At 45.2% G+C, this 17,332-nt stretch overlaps 2 protein-coding genes across 4 annotated transcripts in view; one reads left to right on the top strand and one right to left on the bottom strand.

The window, feature by feature from the left end:
* The first annotated feature begins 246 nt into the window (after positions 1-246).
* Positions 247-4,284, top strand: LOC115173957 (TLR4 interactor with leucine rich repeats). Its single transcript, XM_029732481.1, has one exon. It carries the CDS (start codon positions 551-553, stop codon positions 3,143-3,145), a length of 2,595 nt encoding a protein of 864 aa, XP_029588341.1. The 5' UTR covers positions 247-550; the 3' UTR covers positions 3,146-4,284.
* Positions 4,285-5,052: 768 nt separating this feature from the next.
* The window catches only part of LOC115173958 (cyclic AMP-responsive element-binding protein 5), a 33,169-nt gene continuing 20,889 nt past the window's right edge, over positions 5,053-17,332 (bottom strand). For 2 of the 3 annotated variants that reach the window (XM_029732482.1, XM_029732483.1), the window contains exons 6-11: positions 15,850-15,979; positions 15,529-15,609; positions 10,087-10,434; positions 9,510-9,746; positions 9,076-9,184; positions 5,053-6,476 (exon numbers count right to left, since the gene is read on the bottom strand). In XM_029732482.1, the coding sequence (XP_029588342.1) occupies positions 6,349-6,476; positions 9,076-9,184; positions 9,510-9,746; positions 10,087-10,434; positions 15,529-15,609; positions 15,850-15,979 (1,033 nt within the window). In that variant the 3' untranslated portion in view covers positions 5,053-6,348. Of the gene's footprint in view, positions 6,477-9,032; positions 9,185-9,509; positions 9,747-10,086; positions 10,435-15,528; positions 15,610-15,849; positions 15,980-17,332 lie in introns of all 3 variants that reach the window. The other variant, XM_029732484.1, reaches the window with a different exon arrangement.

Raw genomic sequence — 17,332 nt, 5'->3', positions numbered from 1 at the left:
TATCTTCCACGCATTTGATTAGATTTAGAGGACGTGTGTGTGTGTGTGTGTGTGTGTGTGTGTGTGTGTGTGTGTGTGTGTGTGTGTGTGTGTGTTCAATGCACGCGCAGCTCTGAATCCTGTGCGCCAGGCGCTGTACACGAATGGTGGTGGCGGGGACCGGAGATGCGGGGGAGGGGCTGAGCGCGCGCGTGTGTGTGTGTGCTCCGCGCGTGAACCCTGCGTTTTGCGGAGGTCTGTAATTTGCTCCAGATGACCACTTGGGGCCGGGATATGGATCATTCTGGGGAGGTGAGCGTTTCCTCACACGGCATGACAGCGCAGTGCACAAATACATTTATTCTTTGAACAGCAGTTTTTAGCCATGGATCCAGACACCTTGTCACACTAAACTAAGTGGAGGACAACTTTCCTCCAAAATGACGGAGCAACAAGTCAATAATGGACATATGTATCGGACACCAAAGTGAGAGTGGAGAGTCGGGGTAACTGCACGTGAACACAAAGGGGGAATGCCGCATCAGAAGCTTGTGCCAACTGCCGTTTTGGAATGGATACCGGTAATTTCGTGGGTGTCATCTGCTTTCTCATTTTCTCTTGTGAAGGGTTCCTCTCGCCTTCACCCGCCAGCGGCTTCTGTCCTGAGCGCTGCGACTGCCAGCAAGCGCAGCACATCCTCTGTACAAACCGGGGGCTGCGCGCGGTGCCCAAGGTGCACTCCTCGCGGGTCCCAGAGGACGTGCTTGTCTTCAGCCTCGGGGGAAACTTCATCGGTAACATCTCTGCCTTCGACTTCACACGGTATGGAAATCTTATAAGGTTGAACTTACAGTATAATCAAATACAGACCATTCACCCAAAAGCGTTTGAAAAGCTCTCCAAATTGGAGGAGCTGTATTTGGGCAACAATCTGATATCAACAATACCCCCAGGAACTTTACAGTCACTGGCCAAACTGACTACTTTGTATGGCAATAACAATAACATGAAGAAGATCACTCCAGAGCTGTTTGGTAACTTAGAGAGCGTTGTGAGGCTGAGGTTAGATGGGAACGCCATAGAACTGTTACAGAACTCGGTCTTCAAGAGCTTGACTAATCTACATTATCTCCATCTAGAATCGAACCAGCTGAGTCACATTCACAGAAACGCCTTTTCCAAGCTCACCAAACTGCGCTTTCTCAACCTGGCGCAGAACAAACTGACAGCCGTGCGTAATGTGTTTACGTTCTCCCAGCTCAGGTCACTGAATACGTTGCTGCTCTCTGAAAATGAAATACAACACGTCGGAAACCACGTCTTTCAGAATCTGAAAAAGCTTTCTAAACTATCCCTCAGCAATAACAACATCTACCATTTGGAAAGCGAGTCGTTGAAAGGACTGTCGAGCTTGACAGCATTTCTGATTGACGGGAACGAGCTGGAGAATCTTCCTGCAGGACTTCTCGACCCGCTGGAGAGAGTTGAGGAGCTGGACTTTAGTTGCAACCAAATTTCCACGGTGGACCCCTCGGCTTTTGAACAACTGAAGCACCTGAGTGTTTTAAAACTCAAAGACAACAGGCTCACGAGCCTCTCGGGTAACATATTCGCCCTCAACAGCGGCCTTTACGATTTGGATCTCCATGGCAACAACTGGACGTGTGACTGCCGCCTGGGTGAGCTGAAGCAGTGGATGAAATCGGCGCACTCTCAGGGGAAGCTGCTGACCGTTTTCCTGCAGTGTCATCACCCAGCGACACTGAGGGGGAAGTATCTAGATTATATCAACAGCTCCCAGCTGCAGCCCCCAGGGAACTGGAGCCACTTGTGTGAGACCCAGACTGGGCCTGAGGAGAGCAGAGGAGGGGGTGTCCTGGAGAAGGAGCTGGAGGAGAGGGAGAGAGGGCAAGAAGAGGTGAGGAAGGAGATAGAGGGGGAGAGGAGAGGAATAGAGGCAGAGGAAAGGAAGGATGGAGAAGAGCATAGGGAAATTGGGAGTAGAGAGGGAGTGGAGAAGAAGGCAATAGAGAAGGTGAGCAGGAGTAGCGAGGGAGAGGATAGGAAGGAGGGAGAGGAGGAGGTGGGTATCCAAGGGGACCAGGGAGGGCAAGAGGAGCGGGACAAATCCCTGTCGTCGAACAGGAAGAGGAGGAAGAAAATATCCGCCAGCCCTAGGTCGCGACCTTCTGCTGAGGCTTCTGGGAAGCGTGAGAAAGGGAGGTGGGATTCCGTTCCGGGCCGCAGCGTTCCTCAAACACAAGCCCCTCTCCTGAACAACCCCACACCTCCAACCACAACCTGGCCTCAGACAGTTGACCACCAAAATAGCCATGGTAACCATCTCAGTGGGCCAATCACAGAGCTCCTCACCGCCTCTCCTCCCAGCCTTCGGAAAGAGGAGCGGTTTGACCTGTTCAGAGGTGGTCAGGAGGACGTTATACCTGCAGTGACTGACCCCTGTGTGTTCAACCGTCACTTCATCACCAACGTGACCGTCGACCAGGTCGCCTCCAGCACGGCCACGGTCCACTGGACCACACGCGACCACAGCCGCTTCACACCGGGAGCCGGACCGGGACTAGAAGAGGTCCACTACCGAGTGCTGTTTGACCGCTTTGGGTCATCTGACCGTTTCCCTCGGTACGTGTACGCCCGTGGCGGGGCGCGATCGGTGATGTTACGAGAACTAAGCCCAGACGTCACCTACATGGCTTGTGTTGAGGGTGTGGTGGGAGGGTCCGTGTGTCAGGTGGCACCCAGGGACCACTGCGCCGGATTGGTCACTCTTCCAGAAGAGGCTCATCACCAAGAGACACTGACCTCTGACCTCCAGCTGGTCACCGTGGCAACACTGGCCGGCAACGCCGTCCTTCTTCTGGTGATTGGAGGAGCCTGGCTGGGGCGAAGTTTGAGGCGGAAGCTGAAAAGGAGGAAGTCAGCAGTGCATGTGCGCCACATGTATTCCACGCGGCGACCGTTCCGCAGCTCCATGACAACAACGGCGGCGGTGTCAACAGACTTCACAAGTTTCCAGAGCAGCCGGCCGCCACGGCTCGGAACCCTGGAGGAAGGGGGCGACCTTATAGAGTTCCCCTGCGACCGTTTCCTTGACAACAGCCCCACCCGTAGAGACAACAGTGACATGCAAAGGTTCTCAGATTAATAGAACACCAGAGACCTAGAACTTGAAAACTTGTTTGCGCTGTGACCCACTTAAGCTCTAGAATATATATTTTTTTATTGTGAGCATTAGATAATCCATATCTAGAACCTGAGAACACCAAGATGCCATCACCAGGAAGGAACATCCTCAGGAGAATGTGTAAGATGCTGCAGAGACAGAGACAGAAGTGGACTGGTATTTAACCTGTACTCTGGAGCACTTCATGACCATAGCAGGACCACAGCCAGGGTTGAGTTATGACCATAGAACCACAAGGTTGTATTCATGACCACAGAACCACAGTAAGGTTGTGTTCAGGCAATATGACCATATGACCACAGTTATAGTTCTGTTCATGGGTTATGACCATATGACCACAGTTATAGTTCTGTTCATGGGTTATGACCATATGACCACAGTTATAGTTCTGTTCATGGGTTATGACCATATGACCACAGTTATAGTTCTGTTCATGGGTTATGACCATATGACCACAGTTATAGTTCTGTTCATGGGTTATGACCATATGACCACAGTTATAGTTCTGTTCATGGGTTATGACCATATGACCACAGTTATAGTTCTGTTCATGGGTTATGACCATATGACCACAGTTATAGATGTGTTATGACCAAAGTTATCTTTATGGGTGACCAAATAGCTGAGCTCATCAGGGCTGATTCAGACACTACAGGAAGTCAATCTGACAGACTTCCTCTAAACCTCATGCATTTCCTGTTCCATTGCTTTGCACCTGTGTGTGTGTGTGTGTGTGTGTGTGTGTGTGTGTGTGTGTGTGTGTGTGTGTGTGTGTGTGTGAGAGAGAGAGAATTACCTGATTTCATCTGGTGCTAATTGTGTGTAAAATGTCATTTGTAATGTGCTTGAAAATGCAAGAAAAGATGGCTGCTGGTTGGCAGAAATAATTATTCGGTTTTATATATTGTTTTTATACTTTTATACTCAACTATGTATTGTGCTATGAGCACAAGTAAGTAACCATGCATTTCCTGACTGTGTGACTGTTGGACATAATGGTCCATTTGTCTGTATGAAAAGAAAGACAGATGCCTTTGCAAATAATGGTATAAGTCCTTTGTTCAAATGGCTCCGATACAAATAAAGAAACTGATATTACAGTTTTGGTATTTTTACAGAAAGGCAGTATGTTTAACATTTGTAGTAATACTGCATATTCATTCATTAGAAAACATGTTTGTGTGTGTAATGTTTGTGCAAGTGTGTGTGTGTGTGTGTTTCATCATGTACTTAAAGGGTGTGTGTGTGTGCGTGTGTTTCAAGACAGAAAGTCTGGCAATAGTTAGGTGTTTTTTTTGGGTAGACGGGGTGGAGTACCTCCAACACTCAGGCCTGATCAGCTCTACACTCCAAGCCTGTCAACAGTGTGTTACCATAACAACAGCAGACACAGACAGACATATAGACCAGGAAACACGGTCTGAGATATGAAACAGAAACAGCATAATCCACTTCAATATCCTAGTCATATTTGGTTAAGACTGATATGTTGCTTCTTAGGTTTTTGTTAAAGTGGATTGGGCCTGCCCTCTACTGATAGTGAATAAAAGTCATCACTATTGACTTTGGTTAGTTCTTGGCATTTTCTTCACTCAACCTGCTAAAGCTAAGTTATAGACCAATTTGTAAGTCGCTCTGGATAAGAGCGTCTGCTAAATGACGTAAATGTAAATAGACGGGTAAATAAATCTGTGATCGCTGACCTTTGACTCATTCAATCAGGGTGGCTCAAACCGTCTTCAGTTCCAGAAGATATCGCTAGGGGGCAGACTAGACCATTAGTCTGACAGGCCCATTCGATCAAATTACATTTTCTCCTCAGATCTCCTGATGGAGGCAACCGAACTTGAGTAAAAATCACAATAAGATACCAGAGAATAAGTGCTTTTATTTTCGTATTAGGTTTGTAGCGATTGTCAATATCTGTACAAAAAAAAACATGAAACAAAACACAAATCACAATACAGACACAGAAGGATACATAGATACAGGTTATAGGCCAACGTACTGTGTGAGCCTAGTTTACATGATAAATACACTGTAGGAAACTAGTAAGTGCTTTACAGAGGTTAAACAAAGGGCCAGGAGTTATCTTGGTAAAGTGACATGGTCAAGGAAAACTCTGGGCCCAACTTAATGTATGTACAAACATTGCAATACTTTCAAAGGGAAAAGAGGCTCTGCATTACATTGTTACAAAACAAGGGCATCCTATTCATAGGACTTGATATAAACTTGTATAAAATGTACATTTGTATTAGTTTTCGTTCATGTTCTGCATTTCAGAGAGGCTTATGTTACACATACAACCATACACATACGCAATTTAGTAACATTATTTAGTCATGGTTAGAGCCAGGAGTTTAACCTGACCCAGTGACCTGACTAGGTAAAACTCTGGTCCAAAATAACAGGCTATTTTTAAGCCCCAGAGTTGTTCCTGGAGAAACTCCTGGTCCTAGTCATGGTTTAAGTTACAAGACCCAACTCCGACACATTCAACAACAAAACAACTGCCACTAAGAAAAAGGGGATATGATAATGAGTATGTTTGCAGACACAGCGCTATGAAGCAGTCCTGGAATAGATAGCACAGTACTTGTCTGATTTCCCACTAACTGAGACACATTGGTCGACTGATTCCCCCAGACACAATACGATCCAGTTCACAGGTGACTATGATCACACAGTTAGAGAGACAGAGACTAGGGTTGCAAAAACCCTGGTAACTTTCCCAAAATGCACAGGGTTTCCAGAAATCACGGTTGGGAAAGTTACCGGAATTTTGCAAACCTACCGGAGATGTAAGGCTTATAGAGACCAGTCCAGTTCTGCTATACATGTGTCCATAGAGGCTAGGAGACCAGGAGAGGGAGCCATTTTAGACTAATGAGATGCACCCACCTAGGGTTTAATCCCTGATTCCAGGTAGAAGTTGCCTCTAACCACAGATCAAAGATCAGCTCACCCTTCCCCATCCTAACCTTAACCATTAGGGGGGGAACACATGACTGACCTTAGCTCAGTGTTTAGGAGGAACTACATCCTGTACTCAATTGGAGGGGGGTTGATTCTGAACCATAGAGATGTACTAGAGAGTTTGTCTCCTGGGACATTATTGGAAGCTCTCTATCCAACTCTATGTTCCGAACCCACCCGCGCTTTCATTTTGAATTGCTGTGCGCTCCATCGCCCCCTCCAGCTGAGGAGGTGGAGATGCTGTTGGATTGGATGGCCTGCTGCTGCGACCCGGGACACAGGGGGGAGGGACTTCCTGTCGAACTCCCTGGACCTGGGGCACAGAGACAGCTGTCAATCAAATTGACCTGGCTAGTGTTTGACAGCTCCCTCTCTCTCTGTTTAAGATTTGGGTCCAGAGGAAAGTCTACAATAAAAACACTACATATAGAAATAACAAAATGTCACTAGAAATAGAGCAGTCATATGTTATATAATTAATGACAACTCATGTACAGTTCATATAAGGAAAATAGCTATTTTATTTTGACATTTGCTTTACTGTGGAGCAAATAAGGCAAACATTGTAAAATACCAATAAAGTAAATCTGTCTGTGACACCCAAGAATGTGCTCACTGGTTACATCAATTATCATTCTGAAAGAATAGGCATCATAGATGTTTCCATTCAGTCATCAAGGTGCAAAGGGTTTTTCAATCTCACTTTTCAACCTCATACGCCAACCATTGTGAGACTGTAGCCCTGTGTTTCTGATACCTGTATTTTTGACTCTGGACGTTTCTTGAATTGGGGAGACACTCTGACAGGGGAGCTACACAGGGGCGTCAAGAAAACTTTAGGCTTTAAGCTGCTATCCTGGACATGTAACATTTTGCCGGTGTGCGAGGCACTTCATCAAGTGTTCTTGGGAGTGAATCATACCTTGAATTTATGAAAGTTTTACGCAGAGCAGCACAAGTCTCTCACAGGGCCATCCCACTGGGCACATTTCAATGTCTATTCTACGCTGGTTCAACCAGTGGAGGCTGCTGAGGTAGGACGGCTCATAAAAAAGGCTCTAATGGAGCGAATGGAATGGCATCAAACACATGGAAACCATGTCTTTTATGTATTTGATACCATTCCACAGATTCTGCTCCAACCATTACCACGAGCTCATCCTCCCCAGTTAAGGTGCCACCAACCTCCTGTATGTTCAACATAATTGAATTGAAATGACGTGGAAACATCGTTGATTCAACCAGTGGGTTGCTGCTAAGACCCAGGTTTCATTAAAAACAATAGGAGTGTCTCACACTCTGCAAAAGTGTCCTGTGTAGCAGGCCCATCACACTCACATGGGACCATGTAGATGGTACACATAGTACAGTATGTATCCTTGTGGGTACAGTCTGTGTTTTGGGATAGCAGTAGGAGTCTGTGTTTGGGATAGCAGTAGGAGTCTGTGTTTGGGATAGCAGTAGGAGTCTGTGTTTGGGATAGGAATTGGAGTCTGTGTTTGGGTTAGGACTAGGAGTCTGTGTTTGGGATAGGAATAGGAGTCTGTGTTTGGGATAGGAATAGGAGTCTGTGTTTGGGTTAGGAGTAGGAGTCTGTGTTTGGGATAGCAGTAGGAGTCTGTGTTTGGGATAGGAGTAGGAGTCTGTGTTTGGGATAGGAATAGGAGTCTGTGTTTGGGTTAGGAGTAGGAGTCTGTGTTTGGGATAGCAGTAGGAGTCTGTGTTTGGGATAGGAGTAGGAGTCTGTGTTTGGGATATGAGTAGGAGTCTGTGTTTGGGATAGCAGTAGGAGTCTGTGTTTGGGATAGGAGTAGGAGTCTGTGTTTTGGATAGAAGTCTGTGTTTGGGATAGAAGTCTGTGTTTGGGATAGGAGTAGGAGTCTGTGTTTGGGTTAAGAGTAGGAGTCTGTGTTTTGGGATAGGAGTAGGAGTCTGTGTTTGGGATAGCATTAGGAGTCTGTGTTTGGGATAGCAGTAGGAGTCTGTGTTTGGGATAGCAGTAGGAGTCTGTGTTTGGGATAGGAGTAGGAGTCTGTGTTTGGGATAGGAGTAGGAGTCTGTGTTTGGGATAGCAGTAGGAGTCTGTTTTTGGGATAGGAGTAGGAGTCTGTGTTTGGGATAGAAGTCTGTGTTTGGGATAGGAGTAGGAGTCTGTGTTTGGGATAGCAGTAGGAGTCTGTGTTTGGGATAGGAGTAGGAGTCTGTGTTTTGGATAGAAGTCTGTGTTTGGGATAGAAGTCTGTGTTTGGGATAGCAGTAGTAGTCTGTGTTTGGGATAGGAGTAGGAGTCTGTGTTTGGGATAGCAGTAGTAGTCTGTGTTTGGGATAGGAGTAGGAGTCTGTGTTTGGGATAGCAGTAGGAGTCTGTGTTTGGGATAGCAGTAGGAGGCTGTGTTTGGGATAGGAGTAGGAGTCTGTGTTTGGGATAGGACTAGGAGTCTGTGTTTGGGATAGGACTAGGAGTCTATGTTTGGGATAGGAGTAGGAGTCTGTGTTTGGGATAGGAGTAGGAGTCTGTGTTTGGGATAGGTGTCTGTGTTTTGGGATAGGAGTAGGAGTCAGTTTTGGGATCGGAGTAGAAGTCTGTGTTTGGGATCGGAGTAGGAATCTGTGTTTGGGATAGGAGTAGGAATCTGTGTTTTGGGACAGGAGTAGGAGTCTGTGTTTGGGATATAAGTCTATGTTTGGGTTAGGAGTAGGAGTCTGTTTTGGGATAGGAGTAAGAGTCTGTGTTTGGGATAGGAGTAGGAGTCAGTTTTGGGATCAGAGTAGGAGTCTGTGTTTGGGATCGGAGTAGGAATCTGTGTTTTGGGATAGGAGTAGGAATCTGTGTTTTGGGATAGGAGTATTGTAGAGGGTAGGGGTATACCTCTGGGTGTTTTGAGGATGGGCGGGGTCGGGGTGTTACTCACTGAGGTACCCCTGTGATTCTCTCTGGCGGGCGGAGACAGGACAGTCTTTATGGGTCAGCAGGATTTGCTTCAGCTGGCCAACCTCTGACCTCAGAGTGGTCACCTCGTTCTGGAATGGCATGAGGGACAGAAACGTTAGTGATAGTGTGACAATGTGTGAGTGTATGTGTGTGTGTGTGTGTGCGTGCGTGCGTAAACTCATGTTGTCTAGGGTTGTCACCATACCAGAGGAAAACGTCCTAATGTTAGAAACAACCTTATGTCACCCTGAATCATTTTTTGATTTCCGTGCTATAGCACATAATATTTAACATTAAATAGGTTTTTAAAGGACCAAAGAGTTTAGTCTGCTTTGAGTTTTACTTTTGTCCAGGGAAAATCAGTTATGGTAGTATCGCTGTACTGGTATGGTGACAACCCTCGTATAAACCTACCTGCAGCTGCATGTTGTTGTGCGTCAGCTCCTCTGCCTTCTTCTCCAGAGCAGACACCCAGACCTTCCTCTTCTGTCTGCATCGCGTGGCCGCAGCTCGGTTGCGTTCCAGGAACTTCTGCCTGCGCTCGTCTGGGTCCTGGTCCACAGACCTCCTGCGACGTCCTCCAGTCGCCTGGCCTGCATGCAGGGAATGTGTCTGCTGGGCTGAATGCATCTGCTGCGCTGCTGGAGACAACTGCACAACAGTCAAACACGGGTCATTAAACACGGGTCATTAAACACGGGTCATTAAACACTATTTACTAAGAACCTGTAAAACTTTGGATCCTCTGTGATAAGGACTGTCTTCCAAATAGCACCCTAATTCCAATTAACTTTTGAGTGCACTACATAGGAAACAGGTTAATTTGGGATTCAAAAGGTCTATGCAATAGTGCCATAATATTGATGCAAAAGGGGTGATGACAGGCAATTTTACAGATGTCAGATTACAGCTATTGGCAACCACCCTCACGCTAAACTAACAAAGCTTGATATAGAGTGGTTGTCATGTCAACACCTAGGTAATACTGTACCTGAGCAGCTATGGAGTGGAGGGGCAGGTGAGGCGAGGTCTGGTGGGTGTGGCTGGCCTGCAGGTGCGAGGGAGGTGATTGGTGAACCGGATGATGTGGCACGTTCCCTGATTGGTGGCCCAGGCTGTGGGCGTTTCCCAGGTGATGTGGAGGGGCGTGGCAGTGCTGCTGGTAGGAGATGGGCGGAGCCTGCTGCAGGTGCTGATGATGCTGCTGCTGCAGTTGACTGTGCCGTTGGCGCGGTGACATCTCCATCATGTTACCCATGGTGGGACCCATGTTGCCGTTGGCGACAGCTCCCGGGTGTTGGTGTTGGTGTTGGTGGAGGTGACCCACGGTTTTAGCTCTCTAAGGAATAAAAACATAACAAAACATAATACCATGAAATTACAATTAAAACTGATCTCTACAGGCCATTTCTTACCAACACCCAAGTGATTTTATTTTTGTCCAAAATCCAGACTTGGTCCAAAAACCAGACTTGGTGATTAAAGGCATTAAAGCATTTCCAACAAACATCACCACTGAACTGAGGAAAGGAATACAACTGAATGTCGTCATTGTGTTTCTTATTCTTTCTCTTCTTTTACAGCTGTGAAAACAGTTAGAGGTCAAGAAGTACCAATCATCAATGACACTTTATATCTTAAGTTAAGTCAACAGTGTATCACTTGATATCTTAAGTTAAGTATATCACTTGTGTGTATCACCTTATAGGGGCGGCAGTTAGCCTAACGGTTAAAGAGGTGAGCCAGAAACCGGAGTTAGAATCCCAGGTCCAACGACGGACCTGGGATTCGAACGGAAAGTGAGCTGGCAAGCAGGGGGTTGCTGGTATCAAATCTCAGGGCTAGAGGCTTCACTACAAACCCTGGTTTGATTCCAGGCTGTATCACAACCAGCCGTGATTGGGAGTCCCATAGGGCAGCGCACAATTGGCCCAGAGTCGTCCGGGTTTGGCCGAGGTAGGCCGTCATTGTACATAAGAATTTGTTCTTAACTGATTTGCCTAGGTAAATAAAGGTTAAATAAAAATAAATAAAATAAAATTCACCTGCGGGATCGTCTGAGAACAGCCACCCATACAGCTGATGAAACTGTGGGTTTGTACAATCGAAGAATCTCTGCACAAACTGTCAGAAACTGTCTCAGGGAAGCTCATCTGTGTGCTCGTCGTCCTCACCAGGGTCTTGACCTGACAGCAGTTCGGTGTCGTAATTGACTTCAGTGGGCAAAGGCTCAACTTCGATGGCCACTGGGACGCTGGAGAAGTGTGCTCTTCATGGATGGATCCCGGTTTCAACTGTACCAGGCAGATGGCAGACAGCGTGTATGCCGTCGTATGGGCAAGTAGTTTGCTGATGTCAACGTTGTGAACAGAGTGCCCGATAGTGCCTGTGGGTTTATGTTGTGCGCAGGCATAAGGTACGCACAATGCACACAATTTCATTTTATCAATGGCAATTTGAATGCACAAAGATACCGTGATGAGATCCTAAGGCCCATTGTCGTGCCATTCATCCGCCTCCATCACCTCATGTTTCAGCATGATAATGCAGGGCCCCCCGTACACAATTCCTAGAAGCTGAAAATGTCCCAGTTCTTCCATGGCCCGCATTCTCACCAGACATGTCACCCATTGAGCACGTTTGGGATGCTCTGGATAGACATGTACGACAGCGTGTTCCAGTTCCTACCCAATATCAAGCAACTTTGCACAGCCATTGAAGAAGAGTGGGACAACTTTCCACGGGCCACAATCAACAGGTTGATCAACTCTATGCGAAGGAGATATGTCGAGCTGCATGAGGCAAATGGTGGTCACACCAGATACTGACTGGTTTTCTGATCCACGCCCCTACTTTTTTTTTAAAGGTATCTGTGACCAAAAGATGCATATCTGTATTCCCAGCTATGTGAAATCCATTGATTCGGGCCAAATCATTTATTTCAATTGACTGATTTCCTTATAAGAACTGTAACGCAGTAAAATCCTTGAAATTGTTGCATGTTGTATATATCCATTGTTTAGCTGGAATGGAATGTTCGTATCATGTATTTGTGATTGATATGTGGTTGTCTCACCTAGCTATCTTAAGATGAATGCACTTACTGTAAGTCACTCTGGATAATATCTTTTTTTGAAAAAAATATATAAATTGTCACATGTATAATTTGTACAGTTCTTTATAAAAAATGTAGTTATTTGTTATATTTGACTGTGTAAAACATAATAGTACTAAATTTTTCCCTGAGAGTGAGGAGGATATTTGGCATTTTGCAAAAAAACATGATCATTGGTCTCTCTGAAGTGAAACCATCAAGTGATAGATTTTAAACAAATACATGTCTGTCACTGAACAACCCCCATGATGCCATGATTAGATAAAAAACACACAATTCCATTAAACATTAAAAGCAAATTGACAAACATTTCTGAAAATGAATATATAGCGATTTGTAATGAAACTCTTCACTTCTATTATAGAATATAAATAATTCATAGGCAAGTTATTTTACATTTTATTGTTTTATAAAGTGGGATTAAAATGTATTTCATTTTCATTTTTTGGCAACAATCTACACAAAATACTATGTAATGTCAAAGTGGAAGATATTTCTATTTTTTAAATAAATAAATTCATAAATAAAATATTGTCGTTGCATAAGCATTTAGCCCCTTTGTTTAGGCAACCCTAAATTAGTTCAGGATTAAAACAAATCACATAAATTACATAGACACATAGTGTGTAAAATAGTAGGGGTTGATATGATTTTTGAATGACTAACCCTTCCTCTGTCCCCCATACATACAACATATGTAAGGTCCCTCAGTCAAGTATTGTATTTCAAGCACACATTCAACTACAAAGACCAGGGAGCTTTTCGAAAGCCTTATAAAGAAGGGCAGTGATTGGTAGCTGGGTACAATAACAAATCAGACATTGAATATCTCTTTAAGCATGGTCAATAATTATGCTGTGGATTATGTACTAAACCACCCAGACACATCAAAGATACAGTCGTCCTTCTGAACTGAGCTGCAGGATTGGAATGAAATTGCTCAGGGATGTTACCCTGAGGCCATTGGTGATTTTAAAAAACAGCTACAGATTTCAATGTCTGTGATGGTAGAAAACTGAGGATGGATCAACAACATTGTAGTATACAAATATACAGAATAAAAATATTCCCAAACGTGCATCTTGTATGCAACAAGGCACTAAAGTAATACTGCAAAAAAACACGGCAAAGGAATACACTTTTTTGCCTAAACGCAAAGCCTTATGTTTGGGGCAAATCCAACACATTTTTTAAATGTTTTTATTTAACCTTTATTTAACTAGGAAAGTCAGTTCACAGCTCTAGCAGTGAGCTCTCACACTCAGCAAGAGAGGCCAGGCAAAGTCTGTGTCCCAATTGGCACCCTATATAGTGCGCTACTTTTGACCAGAGCCTATAGACAGGCCATAGGGCTCTGGTCAAATGTAGGGAATAGGGTGCCATTTGGGACAGAAACAGAGAGTGTTTCTGGGGAATGACATCATCCAACATTACTATTGCTCTCGGTTATGCAATATTTCTTTAAGAGAAGTAGTTTATTTTTTCTGTTCCATTCACCAATGAAAAAATAGAGTACATTTAGAGAGTGCCAACGATGAGGTCATGTAGCTGTCTATGCCAGTTTGCCAGCCACACAGACACACACACACTCTCTCTCTCTTTCCTCTCTCGCACACACACACACACACACACACACACACACACACACACACACACACACACACACACACACACACACACACACACACACACACACACACACACACACACACACACACACACACACACACACACACACACTCAGCAGCAACAGTATAAGAGTCCTGGAGATCTGTTTACTACATTAAAACCCTGTAACACTGGCTCTATGATTCCGTCACAGTTCTATACTGGTACATTACTCCAACAGGTTGATATTTCTGTCTGGCTGATCACCCTGAAACCATGGTGTACTGTACTCTACCTCATGTGACAGAGTCAAACAGATATCCATCACTGTTTCACACATGGAATACGTCCCAAATGGCAACCTATTCCCTTTATAGTGCACTACTCTGGTCATAAATTATGTAGTGCACTTTATAGGGAAAAGGGTGCCATTTGGGATGCATACAATCCCTCACTGAAGGCCTCACTATTTAACTTATTAAACTTGCAGAGTTCTTGAATTCTAGAACGGAGCTAACTTGACCTACTTTCAGTAAAGCTAACCTTCTCTAATCTGCTGAGCCATTTGTCAAGCTAAACAATAACATGTTTAAAATACATCAACTTTAGAATATATTTTTCCCAATACAAAGTCCAGAAACGAGTCATTCAATTCATTATAAAATTCCAAGACAAGCAACAGTTGTACGTTGGCCATGTCAAAGTCCTCAGGTTAAAACAGGTACAGATATGAGTCCATAGAGAGAGCTGCTACTCAGACGAGAGGAGGAGAGTGTTAGAACACAAAGGCCAACCAGCCCCAGGCTGTGGGTCAGATGTTAGCCAGAGACCTTTCTGGTTCAGACACATGACACCATATAGTCCCCAAGCACAGGGTCAGCACGTGAGCCCATTTCCTGTGTGTGTTGTGCGTTTGTGTGTGACTGGGGAGTCTCTTGGAGAGTCTAGTGCCTGTTTAACGTTGTAGATTGTGAAGTGTTTTGTGTGTGTTTTGTGTGCTGGATTTTACTTAGAGCAAATTCTTCAAGACAGCCTTTAAAAACTAAAAAAGGTGAATAAGTGAGAAAAAGGTCAAGTTAAACAGAGAATCAGAAATATGTAACTTTTGAGTGAATTACAGGGATAAAGAGGGCTAGAGGGAGAACATGTAAACTGTGACTTCCTCTGGTTGGGGATAGTGTATGTAAAGGTGTAGAGTTACACTCCATTTCCTCTCTGTTCCAGCCTAGGAGGAATGAGAATAGCCAGAGGGTGAATGGGGCCCCACAGAGAGAGAGGGAGAGAGAGAGAGAGAGAGAGAGAGAGAGAGAGAGAGAGAAAGAGTGTGTGTGTGTGTGTGTGTGTGTGTGTGTGTGTGTGTGTGTGTGTGTGTGTGTGTGTGTGTGTGTGTGTGTGTGTGTGTGTGTGTGTGTGTGTGTGTGTGTGTGTGTGTGTGTGTGTGCGTGTGTGTGTGCGTGCATATGTGAGAAGGAAAAGGTGAGAAAGTGCAAGAGCATAGGCAGCATGAAAAACATGACATACATAAGAGGTGAGTAGCTGTTTGTACCATGTTTGTATTGGAAGAAATAGTTCAGGATAACAAGCCCAAACAACAGCTCCTCTAATCTCTGTCATCATAGAGAACCATGCAGAAACATGAACATCGTGTGAAACAAGAAAGAGCCTTCTAATTGGTCGGTACCATGAAAGAGTATTCTGATTGGTCAGTACCTGAGGTGAAGAGCAGGCAGAGTTGTGGGCGGGACCTTGGATGCTCATCATACTGGATCCCATAGACATCTGTCTTTCCATCTGAGGAACATAACAAATTACTTATTATTTCTACACAATTTAACCTTGAAAACAAGTCAAATCTATTGAGATCTATACAGCCTGTAAATGCTTCCCGTTTCAATCAGTTCCAAAGGATAATTACTAGATAATTACAATGTAATACTAGGACTTGGTAATAGCAATGTAACAAGCAATAGGTATTTGTCAAGTATAGGCTCATTAAAGAAGGCCAGTGTAAGTAACGTTGTATGTACTCACAGACATGTGCTGGGCAGATGCTCCCTGCATGGCTGGGTCTGGCAGGGTGCCAGGCATGGAGGCGGCCAGGGGCTGTCTCTGTCTGTTGTTCCTCAGGTGCAGTAGGGAGGAGAGGGGCCCAGGGACAGGTCTGAGATCATCAGTGGGAGAAAGAAATAGTCAGACGTCAGAGAACCTCAGTAACCAGCCTCTACACTGGTCTCAGATCAGGGACAGAGAAAAGAGAGAGAAACATGGGACAGTGGTAGAGTGGAGAGGATGAAGGAGACAGAAGAAAGCGATTGAGATGTAAAGGGAGAAAGTTTGATGTAGCTGAGAAAGAGATGGAAAGTACGGTGAGATGAAGCGATAGAAAGAGAGGAGGTTCAATTAAAGTGATAGAGGGATAGAGTGATAGAGTGAGACAGAGACAGAAAGATGGAAAGTAGAGGGGGAAAGTAATAGATTGAGCAGAGGGAGAGACATGCGCCACAGAAGGGGCTGGGGTGCGATGTGATGATGTAATGCATTTGGCCCTCAGCCAATCAGACTGCGTGGTCCTCCCTCGCTGCGCTGAGGTCATCCCTGGTGATGTCACCACTGACTCTGTAGCAAGCAGCGAAATAAACGTGCAAAAAGAAAAGAAAGAACCCGAACCAAAACAACGCCTCCTAACGTAACCATAACAGTCCGCCCGGGCCAACAGCCAGACACTCGGAGATGGGGTTGTCGTAGAAACCAGTGGTAAACACAGGGAGAAACAGTCAGATCCCCAGAATCCAACACGGATCACCTCATTGCTAGCTCGGCCTGGGCTACAGAGCCATGTGATATGGTCACTTCCCTTCCCTAGTCAATGTGCTCTAATAGGCAGTACTATGTTGTAATCAACTGGACTGTACTACTCAACTGTACTATGCTGTGGTGTGCTCTGCTGTAGCTAAGCCCACTCTAACTCTTCTGAAGAACTTCTGTTACTTCTGAAACTCTAGGTTTGTGTCCCAAATGGCACCCTATTCCCTATATAGTGCACTACTTTTGACCAGAGCTCTATGGGCCCTGGTTTAAGGAATAGGGTGCCATTAGGGACTGAGAATAGACCTCTAGCAGCAGTGTCTTGAAGTTCTGAAACATACATTCTGAATCAATCAATGAACATCACCGATTGGCCAGAGAGCGAATGTAAGGGCTCATAAAGGTATGTTAGAAGGTATCCATAACACACCATCTTTCCAGCACATGGACTGACTAGATAGCTCAACTCGCTGCCTCACACACCAGAGATTCACGTAGCTACCTAGCTCTAGTTAGTAGCTGTATGTGTGACAGGTTTCACAAAGCAGGGCCAGATGTCTGGAGTTGAGAGGAAAGACAGAGCCGTGCCTAATCTCCATGCGCTGCAGTGTGATAACCACAGCCATGTAACCCACACCACCACACTGCCCTGGGCCCGGGCTGAAGCAGGGGCTGGAGTTGGTTGGGTTGGGCCCGGGCTGAAGCAGGG

This window comes from Salmo trutta, chromosome 34, assembly GCF_901001165.1.
Source record: "Salmo trutta chromosome 34, fSalTru1.1, whole genome shotgun sequence".
Taxonomy (NCBI): Eukaryota; Metazoa; Chordata; class Actinopteri; order Salmoniformes; family Salmonidae; genus Salmo; species Salmo trutta.
This window is presented reverse-complemented; position numbering and strand designations above follow the sequence as displayed.

What these genes read in the sequence shown, in the direction of transcription:
- LOC115173957 (XM_029732481.1), top strand. Translation starts at nt 551, where the DNA reads ATGGATACCGGTAATTTCGTGGGTGTCATCTGCTTTCTCATTTTCTCT.